Below are 13223 nucleotides of genomic sequence, written 5' to 3'. Positions count from 1 at the left end.
CCGTCATCAAGTTCTGAGTCAGGGCTGCACAGCGGCGTAGTGGTTAGCACTTTCGCCTTGCAGCAAGAAGATCCCGGTTCGAATCCCGGGTTGGGCCTGGGATCTTTCTGCATGGAGTTTGCATGTTCTCCCTGTGTATGCGTGGGTTTTCTCCGGGTACTCCGGCTTCCTCCCACAGTCCAAAAATATGCTGAGGTTAATTGATTATTCTAAATTGCCCGTAGGTGTGAATGTGAGTGTGCTTGTCTGTCTGTATATGTAGCCCTGTGACAGACTGGTGACCTGTCCAGGGTGTCCCCTGAGTCAGCTGGGATAGGCTCCAGCACCCCCCGCGACCCTAATGAGGATAAAGCGGTGTATAGAGGATGGATGGATGGATGGAAGTTCTGAGTCAGATCCAAGACTCTTGTTCAGTTTGAAAAGACCAAGATGTTGAATTCCAAACTCAAGACTTCAAGAAAGAAGTACACCAACCAATGTATTCCTCTTTCATGTGCAGTCTATGGTCATATTACCTCTATTTTAAGCTTAAACACTGCCCGAGAAGCACCCATACATTAGTATTAGTTGAATGAAGGAGAAAAATAATAATGACTACCATGGCAACACAGCAAACTGTAGCAATGAGTTGAAAAACATGAACCATCATTAGCTTCAAATGCATCTTTATGAGAGCGGTAGCTGTAATTGAAACATATTCACATTAAAACAGAAAATCAAGGGTCTTGCACTGTATGCTTTATGTTTTCCTGCACACTGTGTTCCACTCCAAATCTTACCTTAGCTACAGGGCCAGCTTCTTTTCAGCATCTGCATGCAGGTATTCTTAGTCTTATTCAAGGGTGTCAGTTTGTTTTTAAAAGTGGGGGGGATGGAGACCACAGCACTTTGAGAAAATGTCGAAGAACGGCGGCAAAATGCCACAAGCTGGGCTCCAACTCACAACCACCGCACCAAAGGCAGAGGCTCAAGCTATTGAACTATCGGTACATGCAGGTAGAGGGGTCTGTGGGCCGCTATAGTACTAATTCTCCCGGGCCGAAATTTTGCCCCTGCACGCCTCTGGTCGGAGCTTCCACTTGGCACAGGCGCAAATTTAGCATCTGCGCGTTTTTTTTTTTTGTTTTTTTTTTTAACCTCACGAAGGTGTGCTGCGTGTCTGTGCAACTCTCGGTGGAGTGCGGATGGTGCATTCAGGAGCGTCGGAATTTTCTATACTACTGAAAATAACTGGGTTTACAACGGCTTACATGTGAAGAATTTGAATGTGTTGGAGACAAAATGACCCCTGACAAAAAGTGGGGGGGACACGTCCCCACCGTCCCCCCCTAAACTGACGCCTATGGTCTTATTGTCTATCCTCAATATGGAGCCAGTTTGTTCTTGTGCAGTTCTGGAAATTCAAAAAACAGGAGCAGGATAAAATTTTTCATCCATCTCTCACTTCAAGCAGTATTCAATAATGACCAACAGCACCCACAAAGCTCACTTTGTGAACTTTGACTTGGCAAAATCACAGAAGAGACGCACGCAAAGGCTTTAATGGGAATTCACCATTTTATTGTAAACAGTGGAGGCAACAGGCCACTATTTAGAAAAGATGAATTGTTTGCGCTCTACAATTACATACATGTGGTTTTGCAATGGTTTTCTTACAGTAAATCGGGTAAAAGATGCATGTCTAAGAAACCCTCCTCTAGTTGTTTTAGAAGAGTGAGCTTTCAATCAAACACACACACTCTCATAAGATACACTTAACACTATAAAAAATAAAGTCAGTATGCAGGAGAGTGACTACAAGCATTGAGAATTGTTTGACGGGAAAAGGCAGTGATATTGTAAGGTAATATACAGATGGACACATGCACACACCCTCATCTATCACTTTTCTTCTCATCTTTGACCTTGCTAGCTGCAGGGACATGAATGAAGCATGTGGATGGGAAAGTAGGGAAGTTAATTTGTTTTTTTACAGCTGTCTGCGATGGGCACTCACAATACTCACAATTAAAATGCTCCAAACACATATCTACATTCGGCATGTACAGCATGCACACTTGCATCAATAGGAGAGCCAAATAAAGCTACAATAATCAGTAATTTTATACCAACAACCGATTATATGACTACTTGTATGTGAAAGGAGCCCTTCACAGGAAAGGTCCTGACTCTGCAGTTCTGCTCCACTCTAAGATATTTCATTCAGTAGTCAGTGAAAACTAAACTGAGCTTAGAGGAGAGTAAATATTGGACTTAGATACACCTGGTGATGACTGATGGCTGCAGGTGAATGCTAATGTCGCTCCATGTCTGCTGGATGTGGAAAAATAGTGTCTGCTAACATGTTTCTCACAAGAACATGTGTCTACAGCTACTTCAAGAGACCCTAGACATGCAAATGCTTCTGAAAACTGATTTGGTTGCTATTCAGGATACATCCACCCCAAAGCTTTGTCATTTTCAAATGAAAACAATCACTTCACAGTAATTTCAGAAATAATCTTCCTCCTTACTAATCTCTTTGGAAATCCACATCATATGACTGTTTGCGTACACGTCATATTCAGAGGAAACAGGAAGTAGAGAGTTGGTTGCTTCATCGTGACTGGTAAATGACGAATCAGAGGAGGACACAGAGTGACTGAACGTGGACATCTGCGTCATTTCTCCCATCAATGCTGCAAACTGAGTGTCTGAAAGTCTTTGCATGCATGTTGACAAGGCCTCAGATGCCATGTAAGACAACTCCACACATTAAGCCCTAGAACTGCAATTTTTCCAAACAAATAAACTTATAGTTTCGCCATACTTGTCATTCATTCCAGAATTGGAGGACATTTGGGCTTCAAAAATGTTTTGAAAAATATACCTTCTCTTTTCTAATTTTTATCATTTCTTGCACACATTCATCAATAATAGGTAATAAAGTATCAAAGGCTTGATTGGCTCAGCTTACACATTAATGGTAGCATTTTTATTCCATGTTTTATGTGCTGTTTGCTAACCCTACCCTAATCACAGTAACAGGGTTGCTAATCCATGCTAATGTTAGCTTTTTTTCAGGCGTGGAAGCTAGATATTTAGCTAGCTGTTACTGCTGACCAAGAGGACAAACTGACTGATGTGAAGAAGTTAAAAAAAAGGGAATTATATATATAAATATATATATATATATATATATATATATATGTAGACAACATACCATTATGAATGAGGCATTGTGGTGCTACAGGGACACTCCAGCCTACAAGGCAATTATTCAGATGTAAGAGAACATATTTGTTTTAGTGCAAGCTGAACAGAAATCACAAAGTTCTTCTTTCAGTTGAAAAATAAAAAGAAGCAAAAATGACCCTGAACGCTAGACTTGCAATAAATTTCCAATTTCCATTTTCTGTCAGAATGATTGCAAAACGACTATTTTGATTGATTTTCTTGTATTTCGTCTTGGTTGCAGCTCTAGTCAGCACCCAGAATATGGTGGATAATGATTTTTAAATTATCTCTAAAGAGAGAGAGAGTCACTCTGGTAGGAAATCAAACTGTGGACAGAGCAGTTAAAGTCAGACACTACCGGGACATGTTTAATCTTTCCAGATATTACAAATCCACTATTTATATACTGTTGCTATGGCACTAGTTACGGGTTAGCTGCTCTCTTATAAATTTGGTACGGTGACTGTGTTTTTCAGGGGCCTGAATGTGTAACACCAGGTGTTTAAAAACACAGTAAAACTGATTCAGTAGTCTGTGAGTGCATTGGTCAATTCAGGTGAAGTATCAGACTAATGCACAAAATAAAATATTGAGCCATTATCTCCTGTGTATTAGCATATTCTTACCAAACTCACAATTCTCCTTGTCCTAAAAACCTAAAAAAACCAAAAACAAACACACACACACACACACACACTCACACACAAAATTAGCACAGTGACTGAAATAACTTTATAATGTGGAAAGGACCAAACAAATGTGTTTTCTCTGTATTATTTAACATTTTCTCCTAAAATCCATGAATCATTTTATTTAAATGTGATTCAAAGTGAATAGCCGTGTTCTATGCAGTCTGCCCTTAGCTACAATTACGCCTGTTAGCAATACAACAGATGAAAAAGTCATACTGAAAACATCCTAAAAACAAATGTCCACCGAGTACATCGCAGCACGTAACTTTGTCTGAGCAGCGTTTGGTCCACAGGTTGCACAGTGTGGAAAACGCCCCAAATAAAAGAAACTGCTGTCTTTTCACTGCTTACCAAAGCCAGCGACAGAGCAGCACGGCGGCGCGACCTAAAATACACCATTCAATTATCCACTCCACTTAGCCCTCGGAAATGAACAAGAGAGCAGGAAATAAATAACGACGAGAGAAAGAGGTGGGGACGGGGTCATTGGTTTGTGTTATTTTATTAATTGATTTACATAATCCTCACAAATGGGGAGCGGGAAGAGGAGGCGTAGGGCAAGAGGGCGGCAGAGGGGAGGTGTGGAGAGAGTAGAAAGATAAAAAAGAATGATGGAAACCGGAGAAGAGAAAGAAAGAGAGTGAATTTGCGGATGTTCTGTACTATTTGTGCCTCTCAAATTGAGCGTGAAATTGCAATGTGTTGTTGGAGAGACTCTGTCATTAATTTAGTTAGCAAGTGAAGAGACGGGGAAGCAGAGAGACGCACGGAGGAGGCAAATCTGTTGTTCACAGTTTTCAGGCATTTTCAGTAACTACAAATTACAGAAATAATGAGCTATTTCAGTGTTGCTGAAATAAACTAAGAATATGGCAAGCAAATGACTAGAAATGATTCACTTTGGAGCGATTGTTGTCTCTTGGCTTGGCATGAAGGTCATATTAATGATACATACAGTAATTCCACCTCGGATTTACTCACTTTTCACATCTCATCACCTCCTCAAGTTTACATTTTCCTCCCTAAGTTCTAAGTAAGAGCTGATGGTGTCGTGTCAGCACAGCTTTGATCCCTGTATAAGAGCTGACTTCATTGTGTCGCGTCAGAGCCAAAAATCTTACACAAGCATTTCTGTCACTCTGCCGTACACTCCTGTCAGTCACCGCAGACATTCGTGGACAAAATGACTTGAGGGATGCTGCTAGAATGAGGAAGGCAGGTACTATATTAATTGATTAACCTCAGATGCTGCACTGGTAAATTGCCTCTTCTTTTTGAAGCTGTTGTAGCTTTTCAGGTAATCCAAGCATAAGGAAAACTTTGCTGGCATTTTGAGAATCAAGTGCAGAAGTATTCGAGGATTGGTTTGGAAAAGACATTATTTGATAATGGGATTGATTCCAGTCTCTGCATGTGAGCCCCTATGTAAGCTAGAGTCAGGAGGTGGTTAGCATAGCTTACCATTAAGAATAGAAGCAGGAAGAAGCAGCAAACCAATCTTGAAAGGGGTAGTAAACAACCCGTTCTCATTCCAGGGCATCAAATTCTGCCATTTGTCAAAGCTTCTGGTGTCTCAGAGATATGCATGAGACCCTATTTTGCTTCATTGCCATCAACGTCAACATTCAGTGTCAACAGATGTTTAATTTTTCTGTTATAAAAGTATCTGAAAAGATGGTTGGAGGTGGTGCAAATCACAGGACTTTCACTCAAGAGACAGAGGTATGCTTTGTGTGGCAGACTATTGTTTTGACTTAGTTTCATTTAATTGACTTTAAGCCTGGGCTGCACAGTCCTCAGTGGTTAGCACTGTTGCCTTGCAGCTAGAAGATCCCCAGTTCAGGCCCAGGCTATGCATGGAGTTTGTACATTCTCCATGTGCATGTATCTCCAGCTTCCTCCCACAGTCCAAAACATGCTGAGGTTAACTGGTGATTCTAAATTGTCCATTGGTGTGAATGTGAGTGTGATTGTTTGTCTGTATATGTAGCCCTGTGACAGACTGGTGTCCTGTCCAGGTGTTCCCTGCCTTCACCCTCAGTCAGCTGGGATAGAGTCCAACCTCTCCATGAGGATTAAGCGGTGTATAGATAATAGATGGATGGACTTTAACCCTTCATCAGGCGATTGATCATATTGGTAACGTCTGCACACATAAAATATAGCGTGGCTCCCGTCTCTCAATGAAGTTGAGAAGCATGTGGTTTTCATCCAGCCAATCAGCGAAGATTACTCTACTCTACAGCACACTGCAATGTGGCATTTGACCAATCAGCAGAGGCCTGTAATGTATCAAACTTTCTCTTTTTTCTCAAGTTGGAAAAAGACAGACTTGCAGCTCAGTCCTCTTCCATATTGGCCATTGAAATGTCAGAACTAACCATGGTTAGTTGCCGAAACTAGTAGTTATGCTAAGTGATGCTAAGTGATGATATACACATTTCTTTTATTGCTTTTGTTTGTTTTGTCTTTTTTTAACCACTACCGGACAAGGAACCCTATATGGTAACTTCATTGACCTTGAATTTCAACATGAAAATATTAATTTTTTTAAAAATGTCACAAATTTTAAAAGTCTTATGTCCTCGAATAACACTCCAGGGTTGAAATTTTGAATTTTAAGTATTTCAATGAGTTCCTTTTGAAGGGTTAAGCCTCATTTTCATTCACTGTGTGGTTAAGTTTAGGGAAGATCACAATTGAGTTGAAATACACCCTTTCACAACATTAACCACATGTGTCTAGGCAAAATTCTCATTTCTGAACACAAAATACCAACAGTGACAACACCAGCAGACATGTGTCAACAGTCTTGTGGTTTCTATTTTTTAACATTCAGACTCTAGGTGTATTGGTCTAACCTGCATGATAAAAAAATGACTAAAGGGCACCAACTGTATTCAAACTCATAGACTGCATATATGAGATGGATTGTTGTAAAGTCTTTCGTTGGCATTTGGGCTTCACCATCTTGGTCTGTTGAAACTAAATGTAACAAGCACAGCAGTGGATCTGACTGGAGAATCCATAGAAACTACAGACTTTGTCAATCAAAAGGTAACCGCACCCTAAAACCTTGCTTCCTTTATTGTGTGTTTTCTCTAAATGGGATCATTACAAAATTACAAAGGAGCTTTAAGGCACTTTTACATTGGCTTTCTGGACCCGGATGGCAACATCCATCTTTTCAGTGTGGTAAAATGTGATGTGAAGAGACCATGACAAAGTGACAAAATGTGACATGATTGGATATCCTAAAGGAGGCTGTGCAGGACTGTTTGGGCTCAGCAGATGCTGTAAAAAATAGTTTCAGTATTCTGATGCCTTTTTGTTAATCAATGAGCTTTAGAAATTTTGGTAGATTCCATGTTTTTTCTGAAACAATCTTTACTTGTCAGTTCATTTTAGATGTGTGTTTAACAGTGTTCTTTCAAGCAGCAGTGTTACGAGAAAAAAGTAACCTTATTACTTTCTTTTTGTGTTAGTTCTGTTGCGTCTCACCACAGTAAGCCTTTATAGCCATGACTGTAAGGAAAAAGAACAAAAGTCAAAGATACATAAATTATTGCAGTCTGTGTGTTTTCAATCCGAAAAAAAATGAAAAAGAGCATTGTTGACAGTAATAGGGTCTTGTTCTTAAACAAGTATAAAAACATATGACAAACCACAGTTAGTTCTTCACATTATTCTGACAGATTTGTGCTCTTCTCTCCATATGTGTCTCTCTCAGCCTACATTGAGGACTTGGCTCGCAGTGTGGAGCAGAGCAGACGTTTGATCATCGTTCTGACTCCAGAGTTTGTCGCCAAAAGAGGTTGGAGCATCTTCCAGATAGAGACACGCCTCCACTCCATGCTAGTTACCCGAGAGATCAATAGGTAAACTGGGAAGGCAACAGGACTGGAAACAAGGAGAGAAAAGGAGTTCTCTACTTGTAAATGTCTGTAACCTGTGCATTTCTGTGTCCAGGTGATCATGATAGAGTGTGCAGACCTGAAGAACGTCATCAACTACCAAGAGGTGGAAGCACTTAAACATACGATCAAGGTATAGAGAAAAAAGGATGAATGAATGGAGGGAAGAAGGTGAATTAAACGTGTCTAAAGCTGTAGAAAGTACAAAGAAATCATCTTCTTTCTTTACAGGTTTTATCCATAATCAAGTGGAGGGGGTACCTAAGAGCAACGAGCTGTCCTCTAAGTTTTGGAAACAGGTGGTCTATGAGATGCCTGCTAAACGCAGCAGAGACGCTGTCCAGACGCCAGGTATGTGGCTCATAAATAAAGGTTTTATTGTCATCATACGTTTTACCTGTCTGTAGCTTACATACATTATTTAATATTTTGTGTTATAATTTTCACCATAATGAACACACAGCACTGGATTTTTTATCCGTAAACCTTACACCAGAGTTTTTCTTCAACAGAAGAAGCCACAGAAATAGTTAAGCCATCATCAAGGGAAATCACCAGCATTTAATTATAAGATTTAACAATAATATTCCTTTTTTACTTGTTTTTGGGTTTATTTTTCAGCCTAATTGGCATTTTGTTCGTGAAATTGTTGAAAAGAAGAGGAAAATGAATCAGTTTCTGTTTTTTTTCCACAAGAGTACTAATAAAAGTGTTTGCCTTTACTGTACAGACGTTGCTCACTGTCACTCCCCCAACAGCCTGTTTTGTGACCCTGTTTTACACTTTTTACCACAAGCAATACCACAGTGAATAAATCTGCAATGAGTTGATGTACACTGAGGTCAAAAGAACACCCAAATTTTTCTTTTTTTTATTTTGAGATTATGCATGTTAATGTCTCAATGTACTCTAAATGAAAGCAGAGAACAAATAAACAATGAATTTAAAAAAAAAAAAAAAAAGCAATGTAGAAACCAACATGTATTCTAAACTTCTGACTCAAAGTGGCTTTGTCCAGATATAACAGCTGACACACTCGTGGCATTCTTTCCACAATGGAAATCAAATATTCTTCACAAAGTTCTTTCCAACTCTGTTGCAAGAGTTCCCATAAATGTGTGGCTCTTGCAGATTGCTTTCACTCTTCTGTCCAGTTCATCCCAAACCAGCTCCATGGGTTTTAAGTCTGGAGACTGTGCTGGACACTCCATGTTTTCAAGCTTACCATCTGGTTCTTTTTTCCTAAGGTGGTTCTGGCATACCTTGGACTGATGTGTTGGGTCATTATCTTGCTGTTACGGGTTCTGTGAGGCTCAGGTGCAGGAAATGAGGAAAGAGAACAATGAGGTTCCACCTACAAGGATTTAATCAACAGATACTGAACAATGCAGAAAACTACAAAAAGAGACCGGAAATATTTGCTGGAAATGGACGCTAATTAAATGCAACTCAACTAAACCGCTAAGAGAGTTCCCTTTGTTGACTAGTGGAATATAACAATATACTAGCCCAAAATAGGTATTACCTAGGTAGGAAAGTTACATCAAATCAGAATACTAGAACGAAGATCTAATAGTAACACACTGGAGAAACGAGAGCTAGGCAAAAACTGAAAGCAGCTCATGCTGAAAAGCTAAACAACAGTTCTGAACCCCCATAAGATTCCATCCATCCATCCATCCATTCTCTATACACCGCTTTATCCTCACTAGGGTCGCGGGGGTGTTGGAGCCTATCTCAGCTGACTCAGGCGAAGGCAGGGGACACCCTGGACAGGTCGCCAGTCTGTCACAGGGCAACATATACAGACAAACAATGCACACTCACATTCACACCTATGGGCAATTTAGAGTTTATCATTAACCTCAGCATATTTTTGGACTGTGGGAGGAAGCCAGAGTACCCGGAGAAAACCCACGCATGCACAGGGAGAACATGCAAACTCCATGCAGAAAGATCCCAGGACCAGGCCGGGATTTGAACCGGGGATCTTCTTGCTGTAAGGCAAATGTGCTAACCATTACTTCCACTGTGCAGCCCCCCCTATAAGAATCCAAAGGCTAAACTAACTCAAGAATGCAAGGTTTCAAACACCAAAACTACGATTTTCCCCAAACAAACACTCACTAGTCTGGAATGCGTATGTCTAGAACAGCATGAATGGCAGAGGTACAAGTGGCCAGGGCAGGCATGCAGATGGAGAGGGGATTTGGACACAGGAGGCTCAGGGTGGCTGACAGATGTTCAGGAGGCTGCGGCGGCAGACACGTAGTGATTTGGCATCTGAGGATGGAGGAGATTGACCAGGTGAATTCCAACTGTGTTGGAGAACCGGTTGCTAAAGGAATCCTTTGATCCAAGGAACAGCGGGAGCAGGAGGTCACTAGCAGGCAGGTTCCAGACTAGGAGGAACAGAGACAAAAGGTTACCAGAGGTTTTCAAGATTCAGAAGCAGAATGAACAGTGCAGAGACTGACTCTTGATTCTTCACAGTCCCACACGGAATGATGAGTAGAGTCAGACTTTATTGTAGAAAGACTGGCTTCTGATTGGACAAGCTCCCCCTTCTCCCGCTCTGCAGCTGCTGATTGCAGTTGAACACACCTGTCACCGCAGCCTCCATGTCAAAACACACCTGTAGAGACAGAAAAAGGAAGGGAGATGGAAAAGCCCTATCTAGAGCCTGCTTGAAGCAGGCCTAACACTTGCTGTAGGATGAACCCCTGACCAACTAGGAACATACCAGATGCATGGAGCTGCAGAATGCTGTAGTAGACGTTTTGGTTCAGGGTTCCTCTCACTCTGTACAAGTCACCGACCCTGGATCCAGCAAAACAGCCCCAGACCATCATGCTTCCTCCTCCAGTTGATGTCACATACTGAGGAACCATCCTTTCTCCTACCCAACACTGTACAAAATTCCTGATGAACCAAAGATTTAAAATTTTGATTCATCAGTCCATAATACCTTCTTCCTCTCTTCAGTAGTCTATTGACGATGTTTCATGGCCCAGGCAAGCCTCTGTTTCTTATTCTGACGTCTTAGCAGTGGCTTTCTTACCCCAGCTCTACCTGTCAAACCTGCAACTCCTCTTCAGTCTTCTCTTCACAGTTGAAATTGAGAATTCTTACTATGACCACTGTCAAGCTGTGCTTGAAGCTGCTGACTCTCAGAAACTTGTCTTCTGATTGTGTTATAGCTTTGGGTCTTCCAGAACTCTCCGTGTCAGACTTTCCTCCAGTTTCTGAGTGCCTTTTGATGGTGAAGAAAACTGTACTCATTGACACCTTGACTTTCTCTGCGATTTGTCTGAAGGAAAGACCTCCATTTTTAAGTGTTATGTTGATCTGTCTTTCTTCTATTGTTCACTGCCTTTTCCTTGCCATTTTTATAGCAACACACTACTTTTTGCAGGACAGTACTCTTCAAATAATGCTCTATGGATGTGGTGCCACGGTGTGTTCCAACACTACTACTTTATGCAGACAGAGGGGGTTGGAAGTAATCCAGAAAAGTTGGGACACCTGTAGGATTTGTTGGCACCAACTTTCAAGGACAGATCAACCTCCATTGCAGCAGAGCAGCTTTAAGTTGTTAACCCATTTATTGTTGACTGAAAAAGGATTTTTTGTAAAATTCTGAAATGTACATTATTTTTCAGTTTTGGGTAACCCTGTCTTTTTTTAACCTCTGGCAGTTCATCACTGACCTTTGTACCATTTCAAATTATTCATTGGACTTGAACTAGTTCAATTTTAATAAAAAAAAATTGGGCATTCTAAAATTTTTGACCAGTAATGTGTATTGCTATTTTCAAGAAAAACCTCAAGACGTCCATGTTTTGATTGGCTTTTTGCTTCTCTTAATGGTCCTAACATTTTATATTTATTCAATATTTATTCTTTGGAAAATGATCTTATAAATGATCTTACAAATACTATCTTGTTTTGTCTGTTTTAGTATTTTATTTTATTTTGATTAGAAATTAGATATATCTTCTTTTGTCCTGTGTTTGGCACATAATTTTGTTGTTGCCTGTCTGATAATATGTGCAGCACTTTGGTAGACTCTGCTTGTCTTTAATTTACTTTATAAATAAATTTAACTTGATTTTAAAAAGTGGATTGCGCAGTAGTTTGTTGGTTAACACTGTCGTGTAGCAGCTAGAAGATCCCCAGTTCATGTCCCTGCATGGAGCTTGCATGTTCTCCCTGTGCATGCGTGGGTTTTCTCCGGGTTGTCCGGCTTCCTCCCAGGGTCCAAAAACATGCTGAGGTTAATTGACAATTCTAAATTGCTTGTAGGTGTGAATCTGAGTGTGATTGTTTGTCTGCATATGTAGCCCTGTGACAGACTGGTGACCTATACAGAGTGTCCCCTGTCTTCACAGTCAGCTGGAATAGACTCCAGCCCCCCATGGCCCTAATGACGATTAAGTGGTGGACAGATAATGGATGGAAGAGTGATTTCAAAAACAATACATATTGTGTACAGTTCCAGGTTTAAAATTAAAAAGAAACTATATTCAGAGCCTGCCCAGGAGCCTAGAAACCATAATAAACCATAATATAATGGAAATGTACTCTCCCCTGAGGTGCATACATTCAGTGCAGACAGATGGCCTTTGAAATGTCTGCTAAACACAGGTAATGTATTAAAATTGGAATCACAGTGAGCCAACTGCGTACATGTTTACCATGTGCTAACACCTCAGGGGTGTATGCCCTGATTAGCAAATAAATGTTTTCCTGCTGCTTTGTACTGAAGAATAATCACTAAGTAACAAATACAGGATGAATTATACGACTGTAGTTATTAGGATGGTATCATCTAAATGTCCCTCAGTGCCGCAACAACTGATGTTATTTAATTCTTACAAGATAAAATATGTATTTATCAGATGAGGTGCTCTTTGTTGAATATGTGGACCGCACCACTGTTCATATTATGCTGCTTATTAAACACTAAATATGAATGATAATTGAAGTATCAAACTTTAAAGTAACGCAGCCACCAGAGGACACTGACTTTCAGACTTACTCAACCCCTAAAAAAGACAAAGCACACACAGAACACAACCCAAACTTCCAGGGTCTTGTGGATTTAAGTGGATAGACATTGACATCTGATAGAGTGCAGTTATTCATGCTCCGAAAGCCTAATACAAAACAATGAGGCGGAGAAGCGCCACTTCGATTTATGGGCCACCAAACACACTTCCACACTTTTTGAAAAATTGCACAAGAATGCTGAAGAATTCAAGCCATCCATCATGTTCAGCAACACTCACTGCATGGCAATCAGGTGTGTTCTGACCCCTCACTGCCACCACATTTCCCAACCTTGTAGGATGACATTTCACAGACTGCCTGAGTCAAAGTGACTTTTGTTTACCTGCCC

General features: G+C 40.6%; 1 protein-coding gene across 1 annotated transcript in view; it reads left to right on the top strand.

The window, feature by feature from the left end:
• The window catches only part of il1rapl2 (interleukin 1 receptor accessory protein-like 2), a 592872-nt gene that overhangs the window by 574492 nt on the left and 5157 nt on the right, over nucleotides 1-13223 (top strand). Inside the window, 5 exon segments of the mRNA XM_051954972.1 lie at nucleotides 7639-7782; nucleotides 7876-7955; nucleotides 8054-8080; nucleotides 8083-8151; nucleotides 8153-8173. Of these exon segments, the coding sequence (XP_051810932.1) occupies nucleotides 7639-7782; nucleotides 7876-7955; nucleotides 8054-8080; nucleotides 8083-8151; nucleotides 8153-8173 (341 nt within the window).

Source organism: Acanthochromis polyacanthus, chromosome 10 (genome assembly GCF_021347895.1).
Source record: "Acanthochromis polyacanthus isolate Apoly-LR-REF ecotype Palm Island chromosome 10, KAUST_Apoly_ChrSc, whole genome shotgun sequence".
Taxonomy (NCBI): Eukaryota; Metazoa; Chordata; class Actinopteri; family Pomacentridae; genus Acanthochromis; species Acanthochromis polyacanthus.
This window is presented reverse-complemented; position numbering and strand designations above follow the sequence as displayed.